Here is a 26719-nt window from a genome sequence, read left to right as displayed (position 1 = left end):
TGGTGAGAAGAGGGACAGACACTCAGCCTGCAGCCACACCCAGGGAGGAAAGCCCCCGGACTCAGACAGCAGAGACCCCGGGAGGTCTCTCTGCCGTCTCCAAAGTGATGGTTCTATTTTCTGTCAAGAAGAGCGTTTCACTTTTCAGTTAACTTGGTAAAGATAGCAACATCACTGACAACCCCTTAGAAGTAAGAAAGTGAGACCCCAGCGCAGACAGAGAAGAGGTGAGGAGAGGGTCTCCGCAAGGCAGGGCCAGGAGGCAAGGGGACCAGCTTGCAGTGACCTCAGAGCTCTTTCTGGGCTGTTCTAATGCTTGCTGAAATTAACTGAACAAAAATTCATCTCCAGCATTTTTTTTCTAGTAGTGGGTGTACTTAAAAACTAATGAGCTCGCAGGAGGCCTTGGGTAAATTCTGCCTAAAACTGCAGACACCCAAGGTGAGTTGTCCACTCAGAGCAAAGTGACTATTTGGCAGCTGAACCTTTTCTGTGTTTTGGGGGAGAAACTAATGTAGACTAATGCACAAAGAGCTAACACCTGCAAGATTGTTTTAATTATTAGCAATTAAAACATAAGAGTAACAGTTTAGTGAGAAACTTAAAAAGCACACAGAGAAGGGCCCACAGAAGCCAGGGGCTGAGCAGCAGGGGCTGGAAAGAGACCCGCTGGCCTCCAGGCGGAGCCACAGGCGGAGCGGGGGCAGTGGGTGGGAAACGCGCGGGACACCGGTCCAAGCCCACCTGAGGGCGAGGTGGAGTCGGGACCCCACAGCAACCTGGAAGAGCACACAGGTGAGGGGCAGGCAGGGCGGAGGCAGCACAGAGCCCAGAATGCCAGCATGGGGCCAGCCACTCTGCCCGGGTGCACAGGCAGGATGAGCCTCTGCCGGCAGAAGGCCAGGCAGTGCCTGTGACTGGGGGCACGCACCTGGCAAGACTCCCCCAGACCCCCATCCACCCTGAGCCCTCAGGGGGTGGGCAGCCTCAAAGGGAGGGCCCAGGTCTGAGAGGGCTGCACAGGCTGATGGCCAAGAGTGGAGGCAGGGGCCACGCTGCAGAGGGTCAGGGTCAGAGGAACATCTCCCCCGCCCAACGCCAAAACCCCGGGACCGCGAGGACTGGTGCTCCATGCGCTTGTCTGAAACCCGAGCTAGTCAGTGACCCACCCAACCGGCGGAACGGAAGCCCCGCACAAGGACGTGTGGGCAGCCCTGGACCACAGCAGGGAAGCCAGCCCGAAGGTGAATGACCATCCCAGGGAGAGGCGGGGCGCCCAGGAGATGATGCCAAGCCATCTGAGACTTGGGAGGAGGGGGACGGAGGGTGAGCCCCCAGAGAACAGGGCGGCACATGTCAGGGCAACAGCCGCTGCTCTGCCCTTCCCTGGGCCCTGAGGCTGCGAGGACAGGCACCTTTCTAATCGGCCCACAGCCAGCACCAGATCAGGGCAGAGCAGGCTGGAGGACCTGATCAAACCTCCTAGAGGGATGGACGGGGACAGAACCAGGACAGACAGACGTGCAGGAGAGACGGAGGACCAGCAGGAGAGGCCAGAGCAGGGGCCGGTGTGGGGACAACCGGGCGCGGCCGGAGGCTGGGACTGGCCCAGCCCGCGGCAGCTCGTGGGAGGCGGCCCCTGCTTGGGCCTCGTTTAGTTCAATGGCCACAGCGCTGCAGCTGCCTAGTTGGAGCTGCTTCTACGGAGACCTCGGCATGGAAACGAGTCAGGCCAAGAATGACCAAAAACTCTCTTCACAGGCGGCCCCCACCCTGACCACATGGTAAGTAAGGGCGATTCCTGGCTGCCTGGGGCCAGGAGAGGGCACAGGGCCAGGGCCAGGGCCAGGGCCTGCCGGGAGGAGGGCACAGGAAGCAGGCACCCAGGAGAGCGGGACCTCCAAGAAGCAGCACCGTGGGATCCAGGGCGAAGCAGAGTGAGCCCGCCCACCGCGCACACCGGGGCTCTGGGGAAGGGCGGCCCGCCTCGGGAGTGCACAGCCCTGGACACCACTCAACTGCGCGCTTGAGAACCTCACCTGAGAGGTGCCCAGCCGTCACACCCCCAGGCTCGGACAGACATGCAGAGTCGTAAAGATCGCCAACGTGTGAAGTGTTGTTTTTTCTAAACCAACACGTCACATTTTATTCTGCTACAGTTTATGACTCCAGAGAGGCTGTGAAACAGAACGCAACGCCTGTGCTCCCTCCCAGGACGGCTTCCTCGATCGTGGCCCGTGGGCAGAAGCAGGAATGGACAGTGGGTCATGAGTGGCCCCCAGGCCATGCTGGGCCCCCTGGGTCTGAACGACCCCTTCTGTTGTTGCTGTCTGAACGAAAGAAGGCAAACAAGTCACACCATGTGGAGTTCAGAGTTGGACAGAGCTCAGCCGTGTGGCCGAGGATGCCTGCAGGGCAGTGAGCCCATAGAGACACACACATGGTCATGATGACGTCAACCTCAGAGCTGCTCAAGGAGGGGAGACGGTGCTTCAGGGGAGAAGCAGCCCAGGCCGGTTCCCTCCAGAGCGATTAAAATGAACCAAGATGCTTACATTTTAGACTCTTCTTTATTAATCACACGGGCTTTCCTGGTGGCTCAGCGGTAAAGAATCCATCTGCCAATGCAGGACTCTTTACACGCTGGGTCAGAAAGATGCCCTGGAGAAGAAAATGGCAACCCGCTCCAGTATTTGTGCCTGGGAAACCTCATGGACAGAAAGGCCTGGTGGGTTACAGACCATGGGATCACAAAGACTGAAACACGGCTTAGCAACTAAACAACAGCAAACGTGTGCACGTGCACATACTCTAATGTTAGGGAAACAGTGGGGTCTTCCCCGGTGGCCGAGTGGTGGAGAATGCATCTGCCAGTGCAGGAGACACGGGTTCACCCCTCACCTGGGAAGATTCCGCACGCCACGGAGCCACTAAGCCCGGATGAGGCAACTGCTGAGCCTGAGCTCGAGAGCCCGGGAGCTCCAACGGCGGAGCCCACGCACCCAACTACCGAGGCCCGAACACTCAGAGCTCACGCTCCACGGTAAGAGGCCACCGCAGAGACGCCCGAGCACCGCGACGAGAGAAAAGCCAGAGCAGCAGTGAAAACCCAGCTCAGCTCAGTGCTGTCTCGCTCAGTCGTGTCCGACTCTTTGCGACCCCGTGGACTGCAGCACGCCAGGCCTCCCTGTCCATCACCAACTCCTGGAGCTTACTCAGACTCACATCCATTGAGTCAGTACTGCCAAAAAAAAAGATAAATAAATTTTTTCAAAAAGGTGGAATTTCCCTGGTGGTTCAAACGGTAAAGCATCTGCCTGCAGTGTGGGAGACCCGGGTTTGATCCCTGGGTCGGGAAGATCCCTTGGAGAAGCAAATGGCAACCCACTCCAGTATTCTTGCTTGGAAAATCCCCATGGACAGAGGAGCCTGGTTGGGCTACAGTCCCCGGGGTCACAAAGAGTCGGACACAACTGAGCAAATTCACTTTCTTTTCTTTCTTTCAAAAAGGTTGGAGGAAATACGTCTTTTCAAAGGAGTGCAGAGCCACCTCCTCTAAAGGAAGAAGGAAGTCAGAAGAGGCGGCAGCAGAACCCGGCTGCACGCTATTTAAACAGGTCCGTCCAAACGAGCCTCTGTCGTGCCCAAGCCAAAGCTGAGAGGGATCTGACAAGCAGGTCTCAGGCGTCAGAAATCTAAGCCAACACGTAAACCTACTGTAAACGTCGATGCAGAAGCTTCACCCTGACACACAACCCTACTCTGTGTGTGCAGCACCGGTGAGGGCAAGCAGACAGGACGGAGCTGCTGAGACCACACCCTGGAGGCCAGCGGGCGGCGACAGGGGCCCCGAGGCCCCGGCGGAGGCACACTGTGCTCCCAGGCCCAGAGCCCTCCTGTGGCCCCCAGCACGAAAACTGCCAGGCCACAGGCCCAACCAAGAGCCCACCTCCGGCACTGCAGCCCTTTCCTTTTCACACAAACAAGCCAGCACCAGGCATCTGGGTAAAGCCTGAAATGAGAAAGACTGGAGCACAGTGTCCAACTGCAGGGAGACGCAGAGGCCACTGAGAAGGAGCTCTAGGGAAGCAAGAGAGGACCCAGGGATTGAAATGAGGCAGCACCTGTGAGCCCCCAAAAGGAGCTGAGGGTCACGTGGAGCAGCGCCTAAGAAGGTGGACTCGAAGGACGCAGAGCTGGAGAGAAGGTGCGCCAGGGAAACACAGGGTGGGCGCTCAGGGAGGGCCCCAGAGCCCAGACAGAAAACCCCCCAGACTGAGCTGGGGGCTGAGCAGCAAGTCTAGACCCACGAGCGAAAGGAGATTTCCTGAAGGATCCAGAGATGAAGAACCAGCTGCAAGGTGGCCTCCAAAGAATAGAGGTCCCACAGGGGCCTGGGTTGGGGAGACCTCCCAGAGAGACAGTGCTGAGAGTGGGCGACGCACTTTCAGATAACACAGAGGCCAGTGTGCCTGCTGGGTGGGGGGTGCCCCTCATACAACCATGGAATATTCACGGGACCACAGGACATAAGCTCTCACTGCAGGAGGTGGGCAGAGTGGCACGTGTGCATGCCTCGGCTGGACCCCCAGCCTGGGAAGTCGGCAACATGGAAACCCGAAGTGAACAAGAACCAATCGGGAAACACCGAGAGGCACACAACCCTCAGGACGGCAGCGGCTAGGCCCTGGGCCCTCGCTGCCGCCCACGGCCCACGGCCGACCTGGATCAGCATGTGGCAGATGTCCACGTGGCCAGCCTCCGCCGCGGCGTGCAGGGGCGAGCGCTTGTTCTGATGCTCCATCTTGAAGTTGGGGTCGATCCCGTCAACTGCAAACAAACAAGAGGTGCCACTCACTCATCAGGCACGACCCCAGCACCCAGGCGGGCCGGGCCGGGGTGGGGAGGCCCCGGGGGACGGCAGGCAGGCTGCAATCAAAGGCCCCAGCACCACTGCTAACTCTGGGCCCCTGGCCCTCCCGTGTCCCCCAGCCGGCCTCGGCCCCAACATGAGGCTGGAGGGGCCCCAGGATGGACACTCCATGGGAGCAGGACCCCCAGGCCAGGCCCTAAGGGGAGGCAATTACTGAGCGCAGCTCCCAGCCTGGCATGGACACGGATCATGAGTTAACCCCAGAACAGTGAGGCGACCTCAGTACCGCACAAGGTCTAACAGAAAAATGATAAAAATTGCCACCTTGGTCAACATAAAACCTTTTTTACCCCAGGACAAACTGCTACACTTGTTTCTTAACTTCCTATCAAGTAAACAGATTCTGCGTCCACCTTCTCCAGCCCAAAAGTCAAGCCTAAGCTGTGAGCTCAGAAGCAAAGCGCTGCCTGCTCCTCAGCACCCGGCGGGTCAGAACCACAGCGGCAGGAGGCCGCTGACAGCACGGGTGTCCCGGGCTGCTCTCTGCACAGAAGACGCAGGCAGGTCCACACGGCACGAGCCTGGCTCCTGACCACGCCCCTACTGACTCCACAGCACCTCTTAACCATCACACACCTCATTCCTGCTAATTCCAAGCAAGCACACCCACCACCTTGACTGAGCGTGAACATGGCGAACAGGCTGAACCCCAGGAGCGGCCTGTATGCACCGACCAGAGCAATGGGACAGGGTGGGACACGGCGGGCCCTGCGACGACAGAGGCGTGCTCGCCCACCTACCCAACATGAGCAGCACCTTCTGCAGCTCCCCTTGCCGCGCCGAGAAGTACAGCTGCTTCGGGTGGAAGCGGAGCTTCTTGGGTCTGTGGAGAGAACACGGGTCAGCGGTAAGCACAGCTCCCCTACCACACACATTCACGCGGACACACACACACGCACGCATGCATGTACACACCCACACCCACACACACCACCTGCAGGCTGGGGAGGTCTGGGTGAGGCCCTTATGTCCAGCCTTCAAGGTGAAAGATGCCACATCCACCAGGCATCTCACAATAAAAACACTAAAAACGCATGATCATCTCCTTCACCTACACATGGGAACGGTCCCTGAGGCCTCGGCATTCCACACGGGGCATAGAGGGACCCCTGAGGTGGTGGGGCAGGGTATCCCACCCAGCTACACCCACCCTGCTCAAGTAGAGTCTGGGCCTAATGAAGGGACAGGGCACCCAATAGTCACTGTGAGACCAGGATCAGAGACCAGGCTGGAGGCCAAAAGAGAGCCGTGGGGACTTGGGACCATGTCCCACAACACAACTACCCAAGAACAAGACAGGACCCTGATGCTCCAGGGAGGAGCCACGCAGCCTGGCTGCAGCCCTGACCACAAGACCCTGTGCGCAGGGTCACCTGCGCGCAGGGTCACTTGTGCGGCGGGTCACCCGTGCGGTCACGGATCAGGGGCGCCAGGCCCTCCTGCAGACTCCCAGGTGGTGCAGGCAAGACCAAGAGGGTGCCTGCTCCAGACCCGCCCTCACAGACGAGCAGCGTCAGAGCAGTGGCGGCCCTCCGGTCCTGAGGTCAGAGCTCTGGCCGGCAGCGTCTGGGAAGCCTCACCGGCTTCCGGGACTACCCTCACCATGCCATCAGGGGGTGTGCCACGACAAGCTGCGACTGGTTTCCATGGCTTCCAGACTAACGAGGAGGTGTGTCAACAGCCCTCAGAGCGGCTTCAGCGACGCCTGGGAGCACCCGCGCCCCGGGGGAGCACATGGAGGGCACATGTGGCCTCGGTGCGCACAGACGCTGGCTGACGGGGACACCCAGCAACGCAGTGGGGGCCTTGTGCAGGAGGATGGGGGGGTGGAGGCTGCAAGAAGGGCTTACTTCTCGGAATCCAGGGCGATGAGTGCGCTCTCCAGGGTCTCCTTCCCAGGGCCCTGGGAGAGGCCTGGCGCCGGCTTCCCCAGCCCAGCCGGCCCTGTGGGGTCGAAGCCCTCCGGCACCTGGGGGGCCAGGCTCTGCGGCTTGTCCTCCTCTGAGAGCAGGGGGCCAGCAGCGCTTCGGGGAGGAGGAAATAAGTGGAATTCTGAGTTTTAGAGACATGCAAACTCCCCCTCTTACGGAAACCAATGAATACACAAAACAGGATCCCCCAGCCCCCAGCTGTGCTGCTCCTCCGAGACGGAAAACGACCTCGGGCTCACTGTCTGTCCCGGCCCAGAGGGCAGTGCCCAGACGCAGACCAAGTCCCAGGGAGCACTCAGAAGTGAGGGCAGCCTTTCCTAGGCTTCTGGACCAGTGTTCAAATTTGCTTTAGAATCCACTCCAGGTTGAATCTCAAGTCCACTGCCTGACCAATACAAGGAACACCTTGGAATTTTGACTCAAAGAGCATTAAACTTATAGACTAACATAATTAATTCACAAAAATATGATGGCATCAACACCATCCCCATACTAAGTTCTGAATGTTTACAATTTGAGCCTCTTAACCTTCAGCGGATTTTCAGTCACGGGTTAGGGTAGGTCGTGAGTTTGCTGCTGTTTTGAAGGCTCTCCTTCACCCTGGCTTCCAGCTGGACAGGCTGGTGAGGACAAGGCTTCTGACACCTTTTCTTAACTGATCATCTGGACGACTAACTCCAATTAGCTCTACGAGTTCTTCAGCTATTTCCACCTAATTCTTTTAGGAAGAAAACTATATGTTTGCAATACAAATCCTTCTCTTGTAGACTGTTTCTTGTGTGTTCAGCTAGGGCGTCCTAAACATAGCACAGTAACAGCAGACCATACAGCAGCTGATGCTGACGCTCCACGTCGTACACGTACACACAGGTGCACGCAGGCAGGGACAGGCACGCACAGGCACCGCAGGCTCAGGGAGCACTGTGCTTCAACACAGAGCACGGACACACATCACGGAGGACGGTGTGACACAGGTCCACACACAGGTGAATGAGTGTGCAGAGGAGACACGTGCACAGCGCAGCGAGCAAACACAAGTCACCGTGCCTCCCAGCCTCACGGGTCAGAGCTCACGGCGCGTGCGCCAGCAGGGAGACCCCCTGGCGGCTGGGGGCACATACCTGCCCGTGGTGGTGTCGGCCCTGCCCTCTGCTGCACAGCTCTTCTCCTGCCCAGGGGCCAGGGTCACCGTGGACGTCGTGTCTGCCTTTGCAATGGTCACCTCTTTGGCCTTGGAGGTCTCCTCCCCACAGTGGGGACAGTAGCTGGCATTATTGACTCGAGAGGCACAGGCTTTGTGGAAACGATGAGAAATGCTGCTCTCAGGCTGACATTCCATAAAATTACCCTAAAGATGGGAAAGCAACAAGTCATTCTCACTGGGAGTAAAATGCAGAAAAGCAAGTGAACCCGAGGTGCAGGCACATGTGGGGCAGGAAGCCGGCGTGGGGAGGAGAGAAGGCCTGTGGCCCTGCGCCCTGCTTGAAGCGGAGGGCATCCCCACCCCCGCGCCTCGCTCTGCGCCACGCTGCTCAGCGGGTGAGCCATGTATAAGACCAGGTCGACAGGAGACCCACGGAGGACACACCCGGGAAGCAGACTCACAGCCCTGAGAGCTGGCAACAGCCCTCAGCAGAGTCCCCCAGCCGCAGGCGGGGCTCTGGGGCAGAAAGTGGGACCCGGGGCCATCTTTCAGCAGAGGCATGGAAGGATGTGGAGGACTGGGAGGACACAGAGCCGTGGCATCCGGAGAAGCCCCAGGAGAGAGGCTCTCGGCCGGGAGCACGAAGGGCCACGTGGAGCCCGTGAGCCCAGGAGAGGGCCTGGGAGCACCTGTGGCTGAGCCACCGAGGAGGACGGCCCGGGGCTCTGCAGGTGGCAACACGGGGCAGGCGGTCCTGCCGGGCAGCGCCAGGAGCAGTGGGGAGGGGCTGGGCGTGCCCGGGAGGCGGGCGGCACTCACGGCCGTGCAGAAGTAGCCGCAGCCGGGGCAGCACTGGTGCTTCACCATCCGGCCCCGGTGGTCCTCACACAGCACCAGCAGCGGTGCCTTGCTGGACGGACGCATCAGCTCATGCTTCACCACGCTGTTCGTGCACCTGCCCAGCTGCAATCGGGAGAGACCGGGTCAGCGCGCCACACCCAGCATGGGAGGGGGTCAGGAAAGCAAAGGGTGCAGGCGGTGCGGTCCTCCACATCCACCAGCCCACCAGAAGAAATGGGTCCAGTGAGAGTCAATGCCCCCCCACCCCCGCACAGAAATCAGGAGTGTGCTGGCTGCACGACTGTGTGTGTCTGTCACACGTGTGACATAGACGCATGCTGAGAGGCAACCTCAAGCACGTGGACGATGCCTCGGTAAAGTTCACGGGATGGAGATGAGGGAACCGGCTCTGAGGGCGTCAGCCGCTGAGGCCGAGGTGGCCTGGGTATTCAAAGAGAAGAAATATTTTTGGGAAAGTAACAGCAGCTTAAGAATTCGATGGAATCCCACAAAAAAACCAGAGCAATTAGCAAAACCAAAACCAGAGATGACACTTAAAACCAAAGGCCACAGAATGCAGGTGGGTGGGGTGGGCCTTGAGACACCAGGGTGCGGGCAGTGACAGGGCAGTACCCTACGGACCCGGGACAGGTGGGAGCCAGACACCAGAAGGGCCTCCCTGTACCCCAGAAGAGCGGGCAGCCTGGGAGACGCTGCCCAACCCCAGCGGGTCCAGCTTGGGACCTGGGGCCAGCACAGGCCAGCCACAAGGAGCCCTCAAACCCAACCTCCAGTCAGGGCACAAGGAAACCTGGACAAAGCTGAGCTGAGAGAGAGCAGGACAGGGCGAGAGAGAGAGAGCAGAGGATGGAGAGCAGTGTCCTCAGAGTCCCCGCCTTCAGCATTCTTGTTCACTCTCAACAACGGCTGAAGGCCCAAAGAGCTTTGCCCAAGTACAGTACACCCATTCATACCGACCATGTTAGAATTTAAGAGAGAATTTAAATTTAAAATAACAATTAAACCTATCACATAAAGAACATATTTTACATACTAAGTGAAAAAAACAGTCACTAAAGACCACATAATGTATGTTCCCATTTATATAGGCAAATCTATAGAGAAAGCAGAAAGTAGAGCTGGGGGGATGGGAGAATTTGGGCCTGACGCTAACATGTTAAGGGGATGTGGTTATTTTGGGGTGATGAAAATGTTGTAAAATTGATTGTAGTGATAGTTGCACAACTCTGACTTACTAAAAAACATTGAATTTTACTCTTTAAATGAAAAAAAAAAAAAGAACATATTTTAAATAAAAGTTATTTTTAAACTATTTAATGAGCAATGTGTCATTGTTTTGTTTTATACTGTTCACAAAATTCTTTAACATCTGGTTTAATAAGACAGCCAGGTCGTACATCTGCTTCTGCATTCGGAGCAGACGAGTGTGGACATTCTTCTCTGGCTCCACAAGGGGGTTCCTTAAAAGATCTGCTGCGATGTGCATGTCTCAGTCCACCACCCACTCATCTCGTCCCCTACCCCGAGACCATCCAGGTGTCCTGACTGTGAGTGACTGTAACACCATGGAAATCACTCGTGCAAACATACAAACGCTCCTGTGTGCTCTGTGAAGCAGCAAAGAGAGGCAGTTCACTTTCTGAGAATCATTTCAAAAATGGTCTTCATAATGGCATTTCAGTATCACTGTGAAATGATGCTGTGAGGCCAAGATGAATAGGGCCCTGCAGGCCCAGGTGTGCGGGGAAGCTGCAATAATACCAATAACACAAAGACTAAAACCTGCTGAATCTGTTTAAACATGTGAGTTCGTAATATTTTAGAAGCAGAACTGGTCAACCTCCAAAAACAGAGAACAAACCCACGGCCTCAACGACCAGGAAATGAAGAGAAGGCTCTTCCTCTGGGGCTCTGCTGTGTAACGTGACGAGGTGAAATGACAAGTCCTCATGAAACCATCAGCTGCCAAGTGAACAGTGAGCAGCACAGATGCACACTGAAACTCTGAGGGGGTGCCAAGCACAGGCAGTGAGACCCCACAGCTCCAGCGTCAGAAGAACCCAGAGGCCACGCCTTGGCTGGGGTGCACCCCCGCCACTGAGCCAGGTCCACCTGTGTCTAAACTGCAGACAAGTGGGCTGGACGCCCTGCGCGTCTGGGAGCCGCTGACTCCAATCACAGGGCCCAATGGTCCTGCCGTTCCAGAGAAGCACAGAGGACGAATGGGCGGCGGGGCACAGGAGCCACGTGGCGGCTCCCCGGGGCCAATCCTGCTTTCTGCCCCTGGTGCGGTTACTGGTGTGCCCGCCACCTGAGACAGACTCATCAAGCCCAACATCTGACCTGCATTGTTTTCTGGATCAATTTCCCAGGAAAAGACCCTGAGTCACTAAGACGAACTGCAGGGAATGGCAGTGGGGAGAGACAGCCGAAGCACCGGCTCATTACTCGGAAAAGCAGGAAGAGACGTCACTACTTGCTCTACAAACACAGGACGGGCCCGCTTCAGGGCCCAGCAGCCCTGCGGGTGAGGGGGTTGCCTGTCCCAGCGACACTGCGGTCGTGGCAGGAAGTATGGGAAGCTGCCCAACTGCTCACCGGGCAGCATTCGGCAGAGCTCTGAAGGCACAACTGCCCTGCAGGGAGCCTTGAGGAGCTGTGGGCAACGGGACCGACGCGTCCCTGAAGGCGCTCTGGCCAAACCAAGCTGGACGCAGGGACCGCCGCATAGCCCGGACGAGTGCCGGCCTCCAGCCCCGTGACCCAAGATAAAGGGGACCAACCGGCCGGGAACACCAGGCCACACAGACGCAGGGCCACAGGCGGTGGCGGAAGCTGCCTGCGTGTGGCCAGAGCAGAGGACACACACATCCAACCGTCCGCGACGCGTCACGTGACAGCAGGAGCCACTGCTGTTTCTGCTCCACGAGACATGCCGTGACCACTGGCTCAAAGCCAAGAGTGGCGGCGGCTGGCCCCGAGCAGCAGGGTCAGCAGTCAGCTGCGAGACTCTCTGTATGGGAAGCTCCTCTAAAGAAGGTGGGTGGGGCCTCAGCCTCTGCCATCCACGTTCAAGTGCACAGCCAAGCAGGAAAGCCTCTGGGAAGCGTCGCCTCAGCAGAGCAGTACCCACGGCCATGTCCGCCCCCAGCCTCAGCATGGCCACACAAACAGCCCGCCTCCCCAGGCAGCCTGGCGCCGCCAGGCAGGGCACCCCCCGACACAGACGCGGCGGCTCACCTGGTGGTCCACACTCTCTGTGGCCATGCACTGGTTGTTGGCCAGAGTGGTGATCTCCCGGCTCTTTGGGGTCTCCATCCGGCAGCTGCAGAGGGGCACCTCCTGGAGGCCATCCGTCTCGCCTGCATCAGGACCGTTGGCCAGCCCTGCAGTCACAGCAGACGCGTTGAGTGTCACCGCCATGCCACCCGCCCAGACGCTCTGCTACACTTGGGTCACCGGCGACAGGGTCCCTGCAGACACGCTCACGGCAGCACACAGGTAACCCAGGCCAAGACTGCACTCCCCACGAGGGGAGCGCTCGTCCTCCCTGCTCCGCTCAGAGCTGCAGCCACAAATTAAATGTTTGGGCCACTCAGAAGGGGGGCTTCCCCGGTGGCTCAGGTGGTGGAGAACCTGCCTGCGACGCAGGAGACTGGGCTCCATCCCTGAGTTGGGAAGATCCCTTGGGGAAGGGAATGGCAACCCACTCCAGTGTTCTTGCCTGGAGAACTCCATGGACAGAGGAGCTTGGCAGGCTACAGTCCATGGGGTCACAAACAGTCTGACACGACGGAGCGTGATTCCTTTGCCTTCGAGACACTTGGTAGTATCTGGAGACATTTTGGGTTTTCCAGGTGGCGCTAAGTGGTAAAGAACCCGTCTGCCAATGCAGGAGACATAAGAGACATGGGTTCAGTCCCTGGGTCAGGAGATTCCCCTGGAGGAGGGCATGGCAACCCACTCCAGTGTTCTTGCCTGGAGAATCCCATGGGCAGACGAGCCCGGTGGGCTACTGTCTATGGGGTTACCAAGAGTGGGACATGACTGAAGCAAGTTAGCACCACCTGGAAGGGTTTAGAGGCAGCCTGTTCAGTGATGACCCACTATAACCGCACAGAGAGCTTGCTTCTCCAGCTGAATGACGGACGTGTGGAGGAAAACAAAGAAGAAAACCAGGATCATGGCAAGCCTTTTGGGCACAGCAACATCACCCCGACCTGCCTGCAGGCAGGCGAGGGGGCAGTGCCAGGGAAAGGGGGCTCACGGTCAGGCTGGCTCCTGGTGGGGACACAGGCCAGTGGCCAGAAACAGCCCTCAACCCAGCTACGGCTTCCAAAGGAAGGCAAGTCCCTGTTCCTTCTCACAGCACAGTCCCATGGCCCACTCCCCTCCCTGCGCGGGAGCCAGGCTGGGCCCAGGACACTCGGGACCCAGACCCAGCCGTGCCCTGGCGGCAGGAGCAGCCGGCTCATGCGAGAACCAGACTGGAGGGCAACCCTGAGACCCCAGGGATCCCGCCCTCGCTGCCTCCCAAGAGCAAACGGAGGGGTGTGACCCACCTGCACTGACCCCGATGCTGCTCAGCTGACTGACTCTGAGCCCAGGACACGGGCCGCAAGGCCAGGGCGAGGGAAGGGCCGGCCAGCAGGCCAGGCAGAGGAGCTACAGGGCGCCAGACGGACGGGTCCCAGTGGACCCTGTACATGCCCCCCGGCTGTGGCCATCTGCCCACAGCCCCAGCCAGCCACCGGGGTCAGAGCAGCACCCAACCCCGGCTCGGCAGACCCGGGGGCACGGATGAGGGCCACTGCGCATCCCAATGCAAACGCTCTCTGGGCTGGAGCCGGGACCCCGTGACCAGGTCGGTCCTCGCCTTCCCGAGGGTCCAGGTCACAGGGCTCGCTGCCAAGGATCCCCAGGCCGCTGCCCTCTCTCGAGGGTCTGAAACTCCAGGACTGAATACATACACCTGGAGACCCCGACTTGTCCCTGCAAAGAGCTGGCTCTCCAGATACCGCGTGACTGGGCGGCCCTGGCAGGGCTGGCACCGTGAGAAACACCCTCAGAGGAGCATCTCGCCCCGCGCCCGGCAGCTGCCTCTCCTCCTAATGCAGGGCTCCCACCAGCGAGGCCCTTACTTAGAGGAGCTGAACAGAAGCACGCGAAGGCAGAGGCCACCGCCCCTGAGCCCGGGGCTCAGCCTAGACAGGCACCCCCGCCGCACTGCCCTCACACCACCGACCATGCGCAATTTGGTAAAATAAGCACTGCTTCCCGCAGGCGTCCAAGTCAGCACACTCCTGAGACAAAGCTAAGAACGTCTGGAAGCAGAGAACACACACGTCACGTCACTGGGAAGGAGGGCGTGAGGGGTCACTGGATGGTTTCTGCTAATTTGCAGCAAGAAGAAAAGCTGCTGTTTCTCTGATGGAGAAGCCTGTGACTTCCTTCCCAAGCTACAGATGTAGTTTCCTGAGTTGAACAAGCACCCAAACTCCCCTAGTGCTCACAGCCAAAGGCCATCCATCTATCCTTTCCACAACGTCTGGCTAAACCCTGCCGGAAGCCATACCCTTCAGCCACCAAAGTCCATGAGACAAAGTTAACAGGGGTTTTACATCATCCCCAGATTTCAAACTGATTTCCCACAAGGGCCAAATAGCTGTTAGCTCCTTTTCCAGATAAAGGTTTTTGGATGGTGGGAGTACACAGCCCCAGTGCCAGGACCCCAGCACCGTGGAGCAAGGACCTCGGTGAAGGGCCCAGCCCCGGATACGCACCACGGGGCATCTGAACACCAGCAGCTCAACCCCGACGCGGGCACACGTTTCTGCCAACACTGCTGGAGTCCGAGGCCATGAAACAGTCAGGTTACGCAGAACACTGCCACCTGCGGGCAGAGGCACCTCCCGCGGGGAGCCGACAAGAGCTCGTGTGGCCTGTGGGACCGCCACCCCAGCAGGTGTCTGCACCCAACCTCTGGGGCACAGCGACCGGCACCGTGTCCTGCCCGCGCAGCATCCAATGTGCCCTCCCCCCACTGGCCCCACCACGCACGCGTTCACCTTCTGTGTCAGAGGTCAGCGCACCCTGGACATGGAGATTCAAGGAGTCCAGCGGCACCTCCATGTACCCCCCGCCGTCGCCAGGCGCCGTTGGCTCCACACTGCCCGAAGACGACGCAGAGGCTTCAGAACCTGCAACCAAAGGTGCCCTCATCAAACGGGGGGCTGGGGCCGCACCGCCACCCCGAGGCACAGAGCCTCGCCAGCCACGCAGATCCCACACATGCGCATGCAGACCATACAGACGCTCGCAGGTACACAGATCGCACACACATGCACACGAGACACATAGACACTTGCCAGACACAGATCACACACATGTACACGAGAGACATACAGATGCTAGCCAGCAACAAACATCTCACACACGCATGCGTGTCATACAGATGCTCACCAGCAACAAAGATCACACACGCGCGCGCGAGAGAGACAGACGCTTGCCAGGCACACGGATCACACACGCACGCCAAGTGTCATACAGACATGTGCAAGACATACAGACGCTCACCAGCAACAAACATCTCACACACACGCGTGTCATACAGATGCTCGCCGACAACAAAGATCACACACGCACGCTAGACACACGGATGCTCGCCAGCCACACAAATCACACACGTGCACATGCGAGACGTACACTCACCAGCCGTGCGGATCACACACACACACCCGCCCACACTTCTCCTGCCTGGTCCCATTTCCACTCGGGCTCCCCGGGGATGGGGCAGCCTCGTCAAGGAGAGCAAAGGCACAGACACATGAAAGCGCCTTTCTCTACACCCTCGTGAGCTGGATTAAAGCTGATAAAACGATCTGAGGACACAAGTAGAAACACTGTACACACGTTCCATGTTAAAGTAAGAGAAAAGTCGAGTGGCAGGTTTCAAAGACTAGCTGCTGTGCGGCAGCTAAAGACGCCTCAGACACACAGCATCACTGGGAACCTGTCCAGCTCAGGCCGTGGACTCCAGGATCCACAGGGAAAGGCTGGAGGGAATGTCCATCCATGAGAACGGGGTTTAAGGAGCCCCTCACCCGCCAGAGGGTAACACACTCTGAACATGCCAACGAGAGGCGAGTATGCAAGTGAGGAGCCATCACGGGGTGAGGAGCCATCACGGGGTGAGAGGTTCCTATCTACATGACCCAGGAAGCCACCTGGGTATCAGTCATCGTAAGGGCATCTCACTGAAGAAGCCTGTGAAAACGGGCGTTTACACAGCATAGTTAACACCTCCAGCAAAGGGCAAATGCCCACACTTCACAGACAAGCCACTGATGTTATTTCAATGATGGGAATTGAACAGGTATAATACAGAAGTTTGGTATCCAAAGACCCTGAGTCCAGGCCAGTCTGCACCCAAATCTCAGGCAGGAAGGAGCTGACCGCCTGCAGAAATCACCACCCACCTGAGGAACCCCAGCAGACTGTACAATTTTAAACACTTTACAAAGGGAATACAATTCAAAGTCCTGCTTGAATAAATATTCCGGCAGGCATTCTGCATGCTATACCCAAGACGGTGGCGATCAAGCTTTCATCCCAGGACCGGTGACTTTTAGTCTTGGGTCTACAACGGCTTATCAGCCGACAACAGAAACACGGGGTGTGTGACCTCGGGTGATGATTCGAGGCAGAGAGACGAGGAACCGTGAGTGAAGGAGAGGAGCTTCAGGGACAACATGGTGCCTGGTGGGCCAACAAGCCCCACGCACCACCTGACCCAGACCCGAGCGCCCGCCACGCGGGGCCGCCAGCGGCCCTCTGCACTTCGAGGGCAGCTCCATGACCTGCTTCTCCATCAGAGAACTAAAGCTGAGCAGCACTGCCCACCAGCAACGACACGGTGACCCGGTGACGCGTGGAGAAGCCAAAGAGAGGTGCCCCCCGTGAGCGGGCCCCACGGCGCCGGCCCCAGGCGAGGACCCGCAGAGCAGCGCGAGGGCTGACTAGGGAGGGGTCTCGGCCAGGCACAGGGCGTGGCAGGACCTCCTGTCACAGGCGCGAGGGGGGCTCACCAGCCCTGCTCCAGAGTACTGCACACCCCCTGCGGCGTTCAGTCCTCCACAGCAAAGCTGCAGACAAGGGCTGGGCCCTTGAGCCTGAGGCCATTCCGCTCCCAGTCTGCCTGGGACAGAACCACCCCCGGATCAAGGGGACTGACCAAAGGGCTGAGCAGCGCTTTGTGGCCCAGGGCCTGGCCCCAGGACACTGAGGGCAGGGCACAGGGTGTGTGGGGGTGCGGGCCGCGGGCAGGAGACCGCCGGGCAGCCCTTGCTAAAGCAGCTCCGATTAAGTCCCTTCTGGGGTGTTTGCTGTCCTAACAGTGGAGTCCTCCAGGTGAACGCAGCCCTGCACAGACCCCAGTGCTGAGGCGCGCTCCCGCCCAGGCGTCGCGCGGCTCCGTGCCTACCTAACACAGAGCAGGGCTTCTTTTTGCTTCTCCGCCTCCTCTTCCTCGCTGGCTTGATCCAAGGGCTGTCAGGCTTCCCCTTCCTCTTGAGGAACTTCTTCTTGACGCTGGACTCAGAACTCTGGGGAGTGGGGAGAGGGCAGAAAGGCAGAGCGTGGGCTCCGGGCGCAGAGGCTCCAGCTCCTGCCCTGTGGCCACCACTCACCCACAAGACCCCGCTCACTCCCAGACGGTCCCTTCTAGGTCACATTCGTAAAGATGCCCATGCTTGTCCCTAAACACACTCCAAGCCGTTACTTGAGTTTCAGCACACACACAAAAAAATACATGGGAGAGTTCTACCAGACACTAAAGCAGCTCAGTAAGCGAGTCCACTTTCAGTCACACGCACCCATTCACCGTGCTCAAAAGAAAAGGAGCAAAGCTTCAGTCTGCTTCAAGTCTACATCCAGGTTAGCCAGAGCCCAGAGAGCAAGAGGCTGTCACCGCTCATGACACGCCACGATTCCTGAGTGTCCGCATCTCACACCTCCACGCAGGCAGGGTCTAACTGCCTTGAGCCAGCCAGACAGAAAGCCAGCCCACAGACCACGCTGCCAAGTCTGACACGAGGGTCTCGCAGCCTCGCTGGCCGTGGGTGAGAAGACACCTAAGGGCCTATAATCCCGAGACCCTCAGATACCGGGGCGGCTCAGCGCCTGCGCGAGAGCCGCCTGGGAGCCTGGGCCTGGAGCTGGGCCCCAGCGCCCTGTGCCTCGCGCAGAGAAGGGAGCAGCGCGAGCTACACTGCACCAGGGCCAGGCCCCGGGGAGACACGCGCCTCGCCACAGCGCCGCCCTCGCGCCCTCCTCTCAGCCCCCACGTGGCCACCGTCTCCCTCTCAGAGACCTGCTCTGGCTGGACGGACACGGCCACGAGCTCACCGAGCCCCGCCGCCCCGCCGCCCGCCAGCCGAGCCTCCGACCCCGCCCTCAGCTCTGAGCCCCGCCCCGCTGGCCCGGAGGCCCCTCCCACTCTGCGCGCAGGACCCAGGGATCCGCGCACGCCGGGGTTACCAAGTCGGACTCGTCTCCGTCCTCCTCCTCGTCCGCGGTGCCGGCCGACTCCTGCTCCTCTTCAGACTCGCCGTCCACCTAAGCGGCCACGCAGGGGCCCAAAAGAGAAGAGAAGCCAGTGACCCTCTGGGGGCAGGCACCCGGACCCCCGTGCTGAGGGGCTGCTGGGGGCGCCCGCGTTCCCGCTCCACACCAAGGGCCCACCTGGAGGGCGGCCCTGGCGTGGAGGAGGGCATCAACTGTACACAGATCAACGTGCGTGGCAGACAGCAATTAGGAAGGACCAGCGCACACGGCACAAACACAAAGTGTAAAACCGACCCGCCCCTGCCGAGGGCCCAGGCCGGCCCAGGCTGCAGCGAACACTCAGACCCCTTCCAGGTGGATACGCGTGCCCAGCCTCCCGGCAGCAGCACCCTGCACACTTCTCTGAGTCACCTTCTTCTAACGAGAAGTGTGTTGCAGAACCCCTCCCGTCACATAACAGAGGTGCCCGTGCTCACCGCCCCTACCTGCACAGTGACCCTGAAGCCCGTGCGCACCCGTGCCCCCCTCTGCCCTGCACACATGCCCACTGTGGCTCCTCCAGGGGCTACAAACCTCCACGATCGCACAGGACAGCTAAGACCACCCACCCTCCACGGGAAACAGCAGACACGGGCTCCCACCGCGGCCAGCGCTGGGGGTGGGGGGTGCCCACAGGCCCAAGCACCCCCAGCCCTGCCCCTCTGTTTCTCCCTCTGAGTCCAGGAGACCACACCCCTGGCCCTTATCTCCCCTGGGTCCCTGCTTTCTAGTAACTGTGGGAGCTACACACCCACAGGAGAGATCTCCTCTGCCTGCTAAACATGTTACCAACATTTTCCTACCAAGTCTTATGGGCTTTGCTTCTCCTCTTTCTTTTTATATAAAACGTCTGAGATTCCAACCGGACGAGTCAAACCTCTCCACTTCCCACTTCACAGCTTCTGGGTTCGTGTCTTACACCAGCAAGCCTTCATCGGAGATTAGAAGAAATGGTTTCCAAAGCTTTTTTCCCACAGTTGAGTATTTTGTGTTAACTCTTTTCTAACTTCTGGCTGCACTACACGGCATGTGGTGTCTTAGTTCCCAACTGAGGAATGAACCCTCGTCCCTACCCTGGAAGCACAGTCTTAACTACTGGACCACCAGGGAAGCCCCTGTGTGGACATTTTAAATCTTCTGGAATTTGCTTTCTTAAGTAACAACTTCTCTGATTTATACCTACCCTTGTACACAGTGGTCTGAGTGTACTCAGAACCACGAGACCACCGCCCTGTGTGTCTGGAATGGAGCCCACGTCTCCTGTGCCCCGTGACCACCTGCTGCCAGTCATCCTGGTAACATTCACGGAGAAGCTCACGGCCTTCGCCCCCAGCTGGAAGCCCAGCTCTGACAGCAAACTGCCACGCTGCGGACGGACGGCAAGGTGGGCGGCCGCCCCGCGTGGTGCCTGCCCAGCCCCACCAAGCCCCATCCTGCCAACCCTGTACCTGTTCCCGCCATGACACCGCCACATCAGGTGACCCCACCGAAGGTCCTGTGAGGATTCTGATGAGTTTAAGGATAACATGGGGCAAGGGAAATTACACAAGGGATCTCCTCATTCAGACAAACTATGAGTCATTCCATGAACTTATGTTTCTTTAAACCTCTCTCAGCAAAGTTACATAACTTCCCTTCCAGGTCACAGACATCTCTTGTTAAGTTTACTGCTAGGTGCTCTGGCGGTGTTTCAGGATGACAGCTAACTCTGGGGGTGATACTGGCTCTGTGTTCCGAGTCCTCAGCTGCTGAGACGGCCCCAGGACCATCAGGGAAGCAGCAGCCCCTGCACACAGGCCTGGCTGCGCCGTCCTGACCTCCCTGGTCGTAAACGCCAGCCAGCGTCCTGGGCATCCTGCTGACAGGCTGTCCGCGTGTTCTCCGACTGGCAGGACCACCCACGCTCGGCTAACCGGCTACAGTGATGAGGATTATATTCTCAGCAAACTCTCTCCCTTGTCCTTTTAAATATTAATGCTCCCTCTGGCTTTCACCTCACAGCTGCGCGGCAAGAATGGCCAGCTCGGAGCACCCGTGTGAGGGGAGGTGGGGCTACCGCTGCTGTTTAGACACTTAGTCGTGTTTAACTCTTCGTGACCCCATGGACTGTAGCCCACCAGGCTCCTCTAGCCATGGGATTTCCCAGGCAAGAATACTGGAGTGGGCTGCCATTCCCTCCTCCGGGGTTCTTCCTGACCTGGGGGTCACACTGGGGTCTCCTGCGTCAGCAGGTGGGTCCTTTCATCACTGAGCTGCCAGGGAGGCCCTGACAGTGGCTATCCGCATCTTCTCTTCACTCGTGTTTGTGATGGTTTAAAACTTCCACCAACACATACAACTTTCTCCTGGCATCTTTAGTCAGCTTTATGTACATATCTTTACATTTCACTGGATAGTTTTTATTTTAAAAACAGCGAGCACTGGAACTACCCACTAAAACAGGCAGATTAACACCTTCTGAGACTCCTGCCACATGACTGTCAAGGGAGGCGTAGGGCTCAGTGGACGAGAATGCACATGGCAGCCGCAGGGACCAGCTGAGGCCTGGGGACGGGCGGTGAGGGCAGCAGCGTGGCAGCGTCCAGGACGCAGATCGATGGACACCTGCGGGAGCGCAGCAGGCAGAGGCCGCACGGGGCAGGGGCCCAGCCAGCAGGCCGGAGTGCGGGGGACAGCCGCACCCTCCCGCCCCATCCACCCGGTGCTAAGACCAGGGTGCCGAGCGTCGGTCACCAGTGAGAAGCAGGGGCAGCATGCTGGCCGCGTGCACAGGGGCTCCTTTCCTACAGATCGCTCTTTTAAGAAGACCAACAACCGCACAGATGAACAGCTGAGTTCCCAGCAGGCATTTCACAAGAGAAGGCATCACGTGGCAAACGCTCCAGGACGCCCCCAACCTTCTCGGAGGCCAGGAAACGCGAGCCAGAACTGCAGCGTGGATGCGCTCGGCCCGAGGCACACGTGGGGCGCACAGCCCCCGGCAGATGCAGAGCACAGTGACAGCCAGGCTGGAGGGGGCAGCCCCACGTCGCCCCCAGCGCCCCTCCTCCCCCAGAGACTCATCAGAACAGCCAAGGGCTTGGGGACAGCTGGCCGGGAACACATGTGCAGCGAGGCTTCCGCAGAGGAGAATGAGAAAGGCAAGCGAGTCCCAGAGCCATGACGACCCCAGAGGGGCTCAGGGACCCCAGAAAGCCCCAGGCAGAGCCGTTATGGCCCCGGAGGGGCTCAGGGACCCCAGTAAGCCCCAGCCAGAGCCGTTATGGCCCCGGAAGGGCTCGGGGACCCCGGTAAGCCCCAGAGCCGTAATGGCCCCGGAGGGGCTCAGGGACCCTGGTAAGCCCCAGCCAGAGCCGTGACAGCCCCAGAGGGGCTCGGGGACTCCGGTAAGCCCCAGCCAGAGCCATGACGGCCCCGGAGGAGCTCGGGGACCCCGGGCCACCTTCAGATGCCGTCACACAATAGAAATGAACCAACAGCGCGAGTGAAGCCCACAGGCACAGCTGAGCCGCCAGCTCCTCAGAAACAGGGGCTGCAGCCCAGAGCAAGGCCGGAGCGGCCCACCTGCAGGCTGGCCTGCACCCTGGCCCAGCCACGCAGCAGCCAGCCAGACCCCAGCACACGGCCTCCAGCTCCCTCCCACCCGGGACCCCCACAGGTCCTGGGAAGGCCCCCACCCCGGCCCTCTGAGGCGTGGCTGTGACTGACAGACGGACACTGGACTCGGTCTCAGGCCCGGCCCGTGCGCCTCGCGCCTCCCGTATCTGAGGAGCCGCGCGTGAGCCCACCGCAGTCTGTCTCCATCGCTGACCCGTGCAGGCCTGCTCCCACCAACTTACTGCACTTTCCACATTTTCTTCTCGATTCTGCTTTTATTTGTCTTCCCGATTCTTCCGTTAGCTTGATACTCATTTGACTTTTTCCCCTTTGTATTAACATCTAAACAGTGTTATTGAGTGTTAGATTCTTTCTGGAGGAGGAGAACTTCCATCAACACTGAGAATCCAGAGATAGACCCGAATTCAAGCGCGGTGCGCGTGTGACACAGGCGGTCTCGTCACCAGGGAAGCGACGGCAGTCCGCGGCCTCTGCCGGCCCCAGAGCCCAGCCTCGCGCCCGCCTGCCCGGAACCGCCTCACGGGGACGTGGCCCCTGGCCACGCGCCCGCCCACGCTGGCTCTACCCCACATTTTACCATGAGTTCTATACGAGTCAAACAATTACACATAAAATACAAAGCAATGAAAAAACAAGAGCTAGCTTACATCAACTTATTCAAAATTGCCAAGGACAAAGGCCTGTATGTTGTACTTAGAATCCAGAACCCAGAAATCACGCAGAAGCAGCCTAGTGTCCCTGAGCTCTGGTATCACAGCCAAGGCTGACAGCAGAGTCCTTCGAGCCATCGGTCAGCAATGCACTCACACCACACTGCCCAGGTCACAGGCCAGCAGAGAGGGGGTCACAGAACAAATCCTGATGGCTAGTGACCGTCAAGGGCTGCCTGGCCCGCCTGGAACAAAACACGGAGGTGCAGGGACACGCAGACGCAAATCCGCGCCTTCCCATGCACCGCAGCCAGCGCCCTGGTGACGCCACGTCCCACCGAAGGGGCGATCTGCCGAGTGTCCCCTGTGACACCAGGGAATGGCTCGGGGAGGGGAGCAGGGGGCAGACAACACCTGCTGAAGGGCCCAGAGTGGCACACGGTGCCACGAGGAGGAGCCTGGGCACCCAGGGTCCAATCCCACTGCGGGCAGCGGCGAACGCAGGCCTGAAAGCGCACCCTCCAAATACCGTTCTAGGGGCCAGAAGGGCTTCCCTGGTGGCTCAGCTGGTAAAGAATCCGCCTGCAATGCGGGAGACCTGGGTTCAGTCCCTGGGTCGGGAAGATCCCTTGGAGAAGGGAAAGGCTACCCACTCCAGCATTTTGGCCTGGAGAATTCCATGGACTATGTCCATAGGGTCACAAACAGTCGGACATGATTGAGAGACTTTCTCTCTCTCTCTCTCTCTCACACACACACACACACGGGCTAGGAAACTGCTTCCTCCTATGCTTCTACAGGAGAGGGAGAAAATAACAAATGATATCTTAAATGATTTTAAAATTTCCTTTAAATCTCTAGTGTTAGCATTTTCTACCAATTTATTTTTGAATAATTACACCTCAGGGGCTGGGACAACATTTAAAATTTTGCCCCCAAAACTCCTAGACAAGTAGAACTGGCATAAGTGGCTACGATGATTCTGAAATTTAACAAACACTAGAAAAAGACAAGGGGCCGTCCCCTTCTGCTCACTGACTCCACTAAGGCCTTTGACTGTCTGGATCACAAGAAACCGAAACATTCTTCAAGAGATGGGAACACCAGACCACCTGACCTGCCTCCTGAGAAACCTGTAGCAGGTCAAGAAGCAACAGTTAGAACGGGACATGGGACAATGGACTGGTGCAAAATTGGGAAAGGAGTGCATTAAGGCTGTATATCATCATCCTGCTTATTTAAGTTATGTGCAGAGTACATCGTGCTTGGCTAGATGACTCACAAGCTAGAATCAAGAATGCTGGGAGAAATATCAACAACCTCAGATATGCAGATGATACCACTCAAATGGCAGAAAGCAAAGAGGATCTAAAGAGTCTCTTGATGAGGGTAAAAGAGGAGACTAAAAACACTGGCTTAAAACTAAGATCACGGCACCTGATCCCATCACTTCACAGAAAATAGACGGGGAAGAGTGGAAACAGCGGCAGACTTTACTGTCTTGAACTCCCAAATCACTGTGGGTGCTGACTGCAGCCATGGAATTAAAAGACGCTTACTCCTTGGAAGAAAAGCTATAACAAATCTAGGCTGAGTATTAAAAAGCAGAGATATCACTTTGCTGACAAAGGTCCACAAAGCCAAAGCTATGGTTTCCCTGTAGTCGTGTGTGGATGTGAGCACTGGAGCATCAAGACGGCTGAGCGCTGAAGAATCGATGCTTTCGAACTGTGGTGCTGGAGAAGACTCTTGAAAGTCCCTTGGACTGCAAGGAGATCAGTCAGTCCTAAAGGAAATCAATCCCAAATATGCATTGGAACGACTGATGCTGAAGCTAAAGCTCCCATACTTTGGCCACCTGATGCGAAGAGCCGACACACGGGAAAAGACCCTGATGCTGGGAAATTCTGAGGGCAACATGAGAAGTGGGCGACAGAGGATAAGATGGCACCATCGACTCCACAGACATGAATGTGAACAAACTCGGGGAGACAGCGGAAGACAGAAGAGCCTGGCTTGCAGCAGTCCATGAGGTTGCACAGAACTGGATACGACTGAGTGTCTAAACAATAAGACACTCCCGAACTCCAGAGGCTGGAAGAAAATCCTTTACACACATCAAAATCTATACCCACGGGGCTACTGCAAAGTGCAAAAGGCTAATCAACAAAATCATACACTTCCAAAAAGTCACTGCTGCAAGAAACTCACCACATCGTCTCTGCCCACCCTTGGTTCAGAGTAACTCGTCAAATATGGCACCTGTTTCACGCAAAGATGGCCAAGGGTTTCCTCAGACGGATCTGACACACGGCGGTGATGGCAAAACCACGGCTCTGCATCTGGCTGACTCTCAGCCACGGCTGCTGCTCCTCCTCCAATTCATCCGTCCCCCAGCTAGAAGGCCCAAACACCAAAGCCGCTCTGCCCAGGTCTGCTCCCGCTGCCCCTGTGGGGACCCCCACACCACCCCGGACGGTGCACCACCAGGACCACCACACGGCACACCCGAGCTTGTCAAGCACTCCCGCACACATAACTGCCCCACAGGCCTGTCACAGCTGGGCACTCGCCCCTCCGGGAGAACGGAGTCCTGGCTTGCAGGAAGACTGCACCCGGGGCAGGAGCCCAGGACACCAAGCCAGGGCCAAGGGCAGGCTACACAGGCACTGGTCAGCACAGCTGGCAGAGCAGTTCTTGACGACACTGTTCCCGTTACTCCACTGCCTAGAGACAAGACATTTACTCCAGGGAGCACTGCCCAGAAAGACAAGCACTGCTCTGATGAAAACAGACGGTCCAAAGACCCAAGGGAGACGAAACCCAAGAACCGCAGCCAGAAGCCAGCAGGGCTTTCTTAGGGCCCAAAAGTGCAGACGTCCTCCAGCCCCTCGCCCGGGACTGAGGTTGGGTGTACATGCCACCCACCTTCTGGCTGCAGTCAGGCGCCAACACGCCATCCTTGGAGGCCCTGCCATCCTCAGTAGGGAACGCAGCTGCTGGTGGGCCGCCCTGGTCCTCATCCTCGTCCAGCTCCTCCGAGTCATCCTCCTCCGAGTCCAGATCCAGGCTCTCACCGTTCACATGGAGGGAGCCATCGCTCAGATCCTTCTCACCCTGGAAGAGGGCAGACGCAGCGTCGGGACCCCCTGACTCCTCCCAGTGGGCATGGCAGGGGCTGCCCTGGAGCAGAGCAGAGAGGCAGAGGGCCCCCCCACAGCCTGGCACACCCCTTACCTTGGAACCCCCCGTGGAATGAGTTATGCTCTTAAACATCTCAATCACCGTCCTCTGCTTTAACACTTTGGTCTTTTTCTTAGGAACCAGGCTATAGGTTCCCATTCTTCGCTTTTTCTTCCGAGATACTGCAGCTGCTAAAACAAAAGGCAAGCAAGCTAAAAAGAAAAAAAAAGTCAAAAGGGGACAAGAGAAGAAAAGAAATGCCATTCAAACGTTTTTAAAGGCAGGCTGATCACCAAAGTACCATCAGCACCCACAACAGTGTCGCAAGTTGCACAGAGAAAGCAGAAAACCCACCATGGACCATGCGATCTGCTCACAAGGAAACACCAAGCTGCGCAGAGGGCACACCAAGCCGGCGGTGCCAGACAGGCCGTGGCCACCAGGACCCTCCGCCCTCGGCCAGAACCCCACGAGTGCTCAGCGCCCTGGCCCTGCCACGAGGGCGGGTGGGCGGTCCGGGAGCAGAGCTTCCAGGCAAGTGCAGCGGTCACGGGACCAAGCCAGGGCAGGGAGGGCTTGTGGCCACTGACGCTGTTCTGGGCAAGGCAGCCCCAGGTTCACTGCTTTGGAATGAGGGTTCCTACAATGTTTTCTTTTGTAAGAAGTTTCAAGAATTGTTTTCTAAAAAAACCTGAAAACCATTGCTTTCACATGGAGGAACTCCTCCAAAGGACTGAGAGAAATGCCTTATGTTTAAGTTCTATGAAACACGGGAAGGGGACACTGGAGAAACAGA

The 26719-nt window shown here is 58.2% G+C and overlaps 1 protein-coding gene across 12 annotated transcripts in view; it reads right to left on the bottom strand.

Annotated features, from left to right (window-relative positions):
• The window catches only part of EHMT1 (euchromatic histone lysine methyltransferase 1), a 109547-nt gene that overhangs the window by 23024 nt on the left and 59804 nt on the right, over positions 1–26719 (bottom strand). For 5 of the 12 annotated variants that reach the window (XM_059891318.1, XM_024998807.2, XM_024998813.2 and 2 more), the window contains 11 exons: positions 25978–26135; positions 25669–25857; positions 18407–18484; positions 17352–17472; positions 14938–15069; positions 12110–12255; positions 8828–8971; positions 7986–8212; positions 6784–6957; positions 5674–5756; positions 4724–4830 (listed from right to left, as the gene is read on the bottom strand). In XM_059891318.1, coding sequence (XP_059747301.1) covers positions 4724–4830; positions 5674–5756; positions 6784–6957; positions 7986–8212; positions 8828–8971; positions 12110–12255; positions 14938–15069; positions 17352–17472; positions 18407–18484; positions 25669–25857; positions 25978–26135 — 1559 coding nt within the window. 12 annotated transcript variants of the gene reach the window in all.

The sequence above is a fragment of the Bos taurus genome, chromosome 11 (genome assembly GCF_002263795.3).
Source record: "Bos taurus isolate L1 Dominette 01449 registration number 42190680 breed Hereford chromosome 11, ARS-UCD2.0, whole genome shotgun sequence".
NCBI classification, from domain to species: Eukaryota; Metazoa; Chordata; class Mammalia; order Artiodactyla; family Bovidae; genus Bos; species Bos taurus.
Note: the sequence above shows the minus strand (reverse complement) of the source record. Positions and strands in the feature narration are given on the sequence as shown.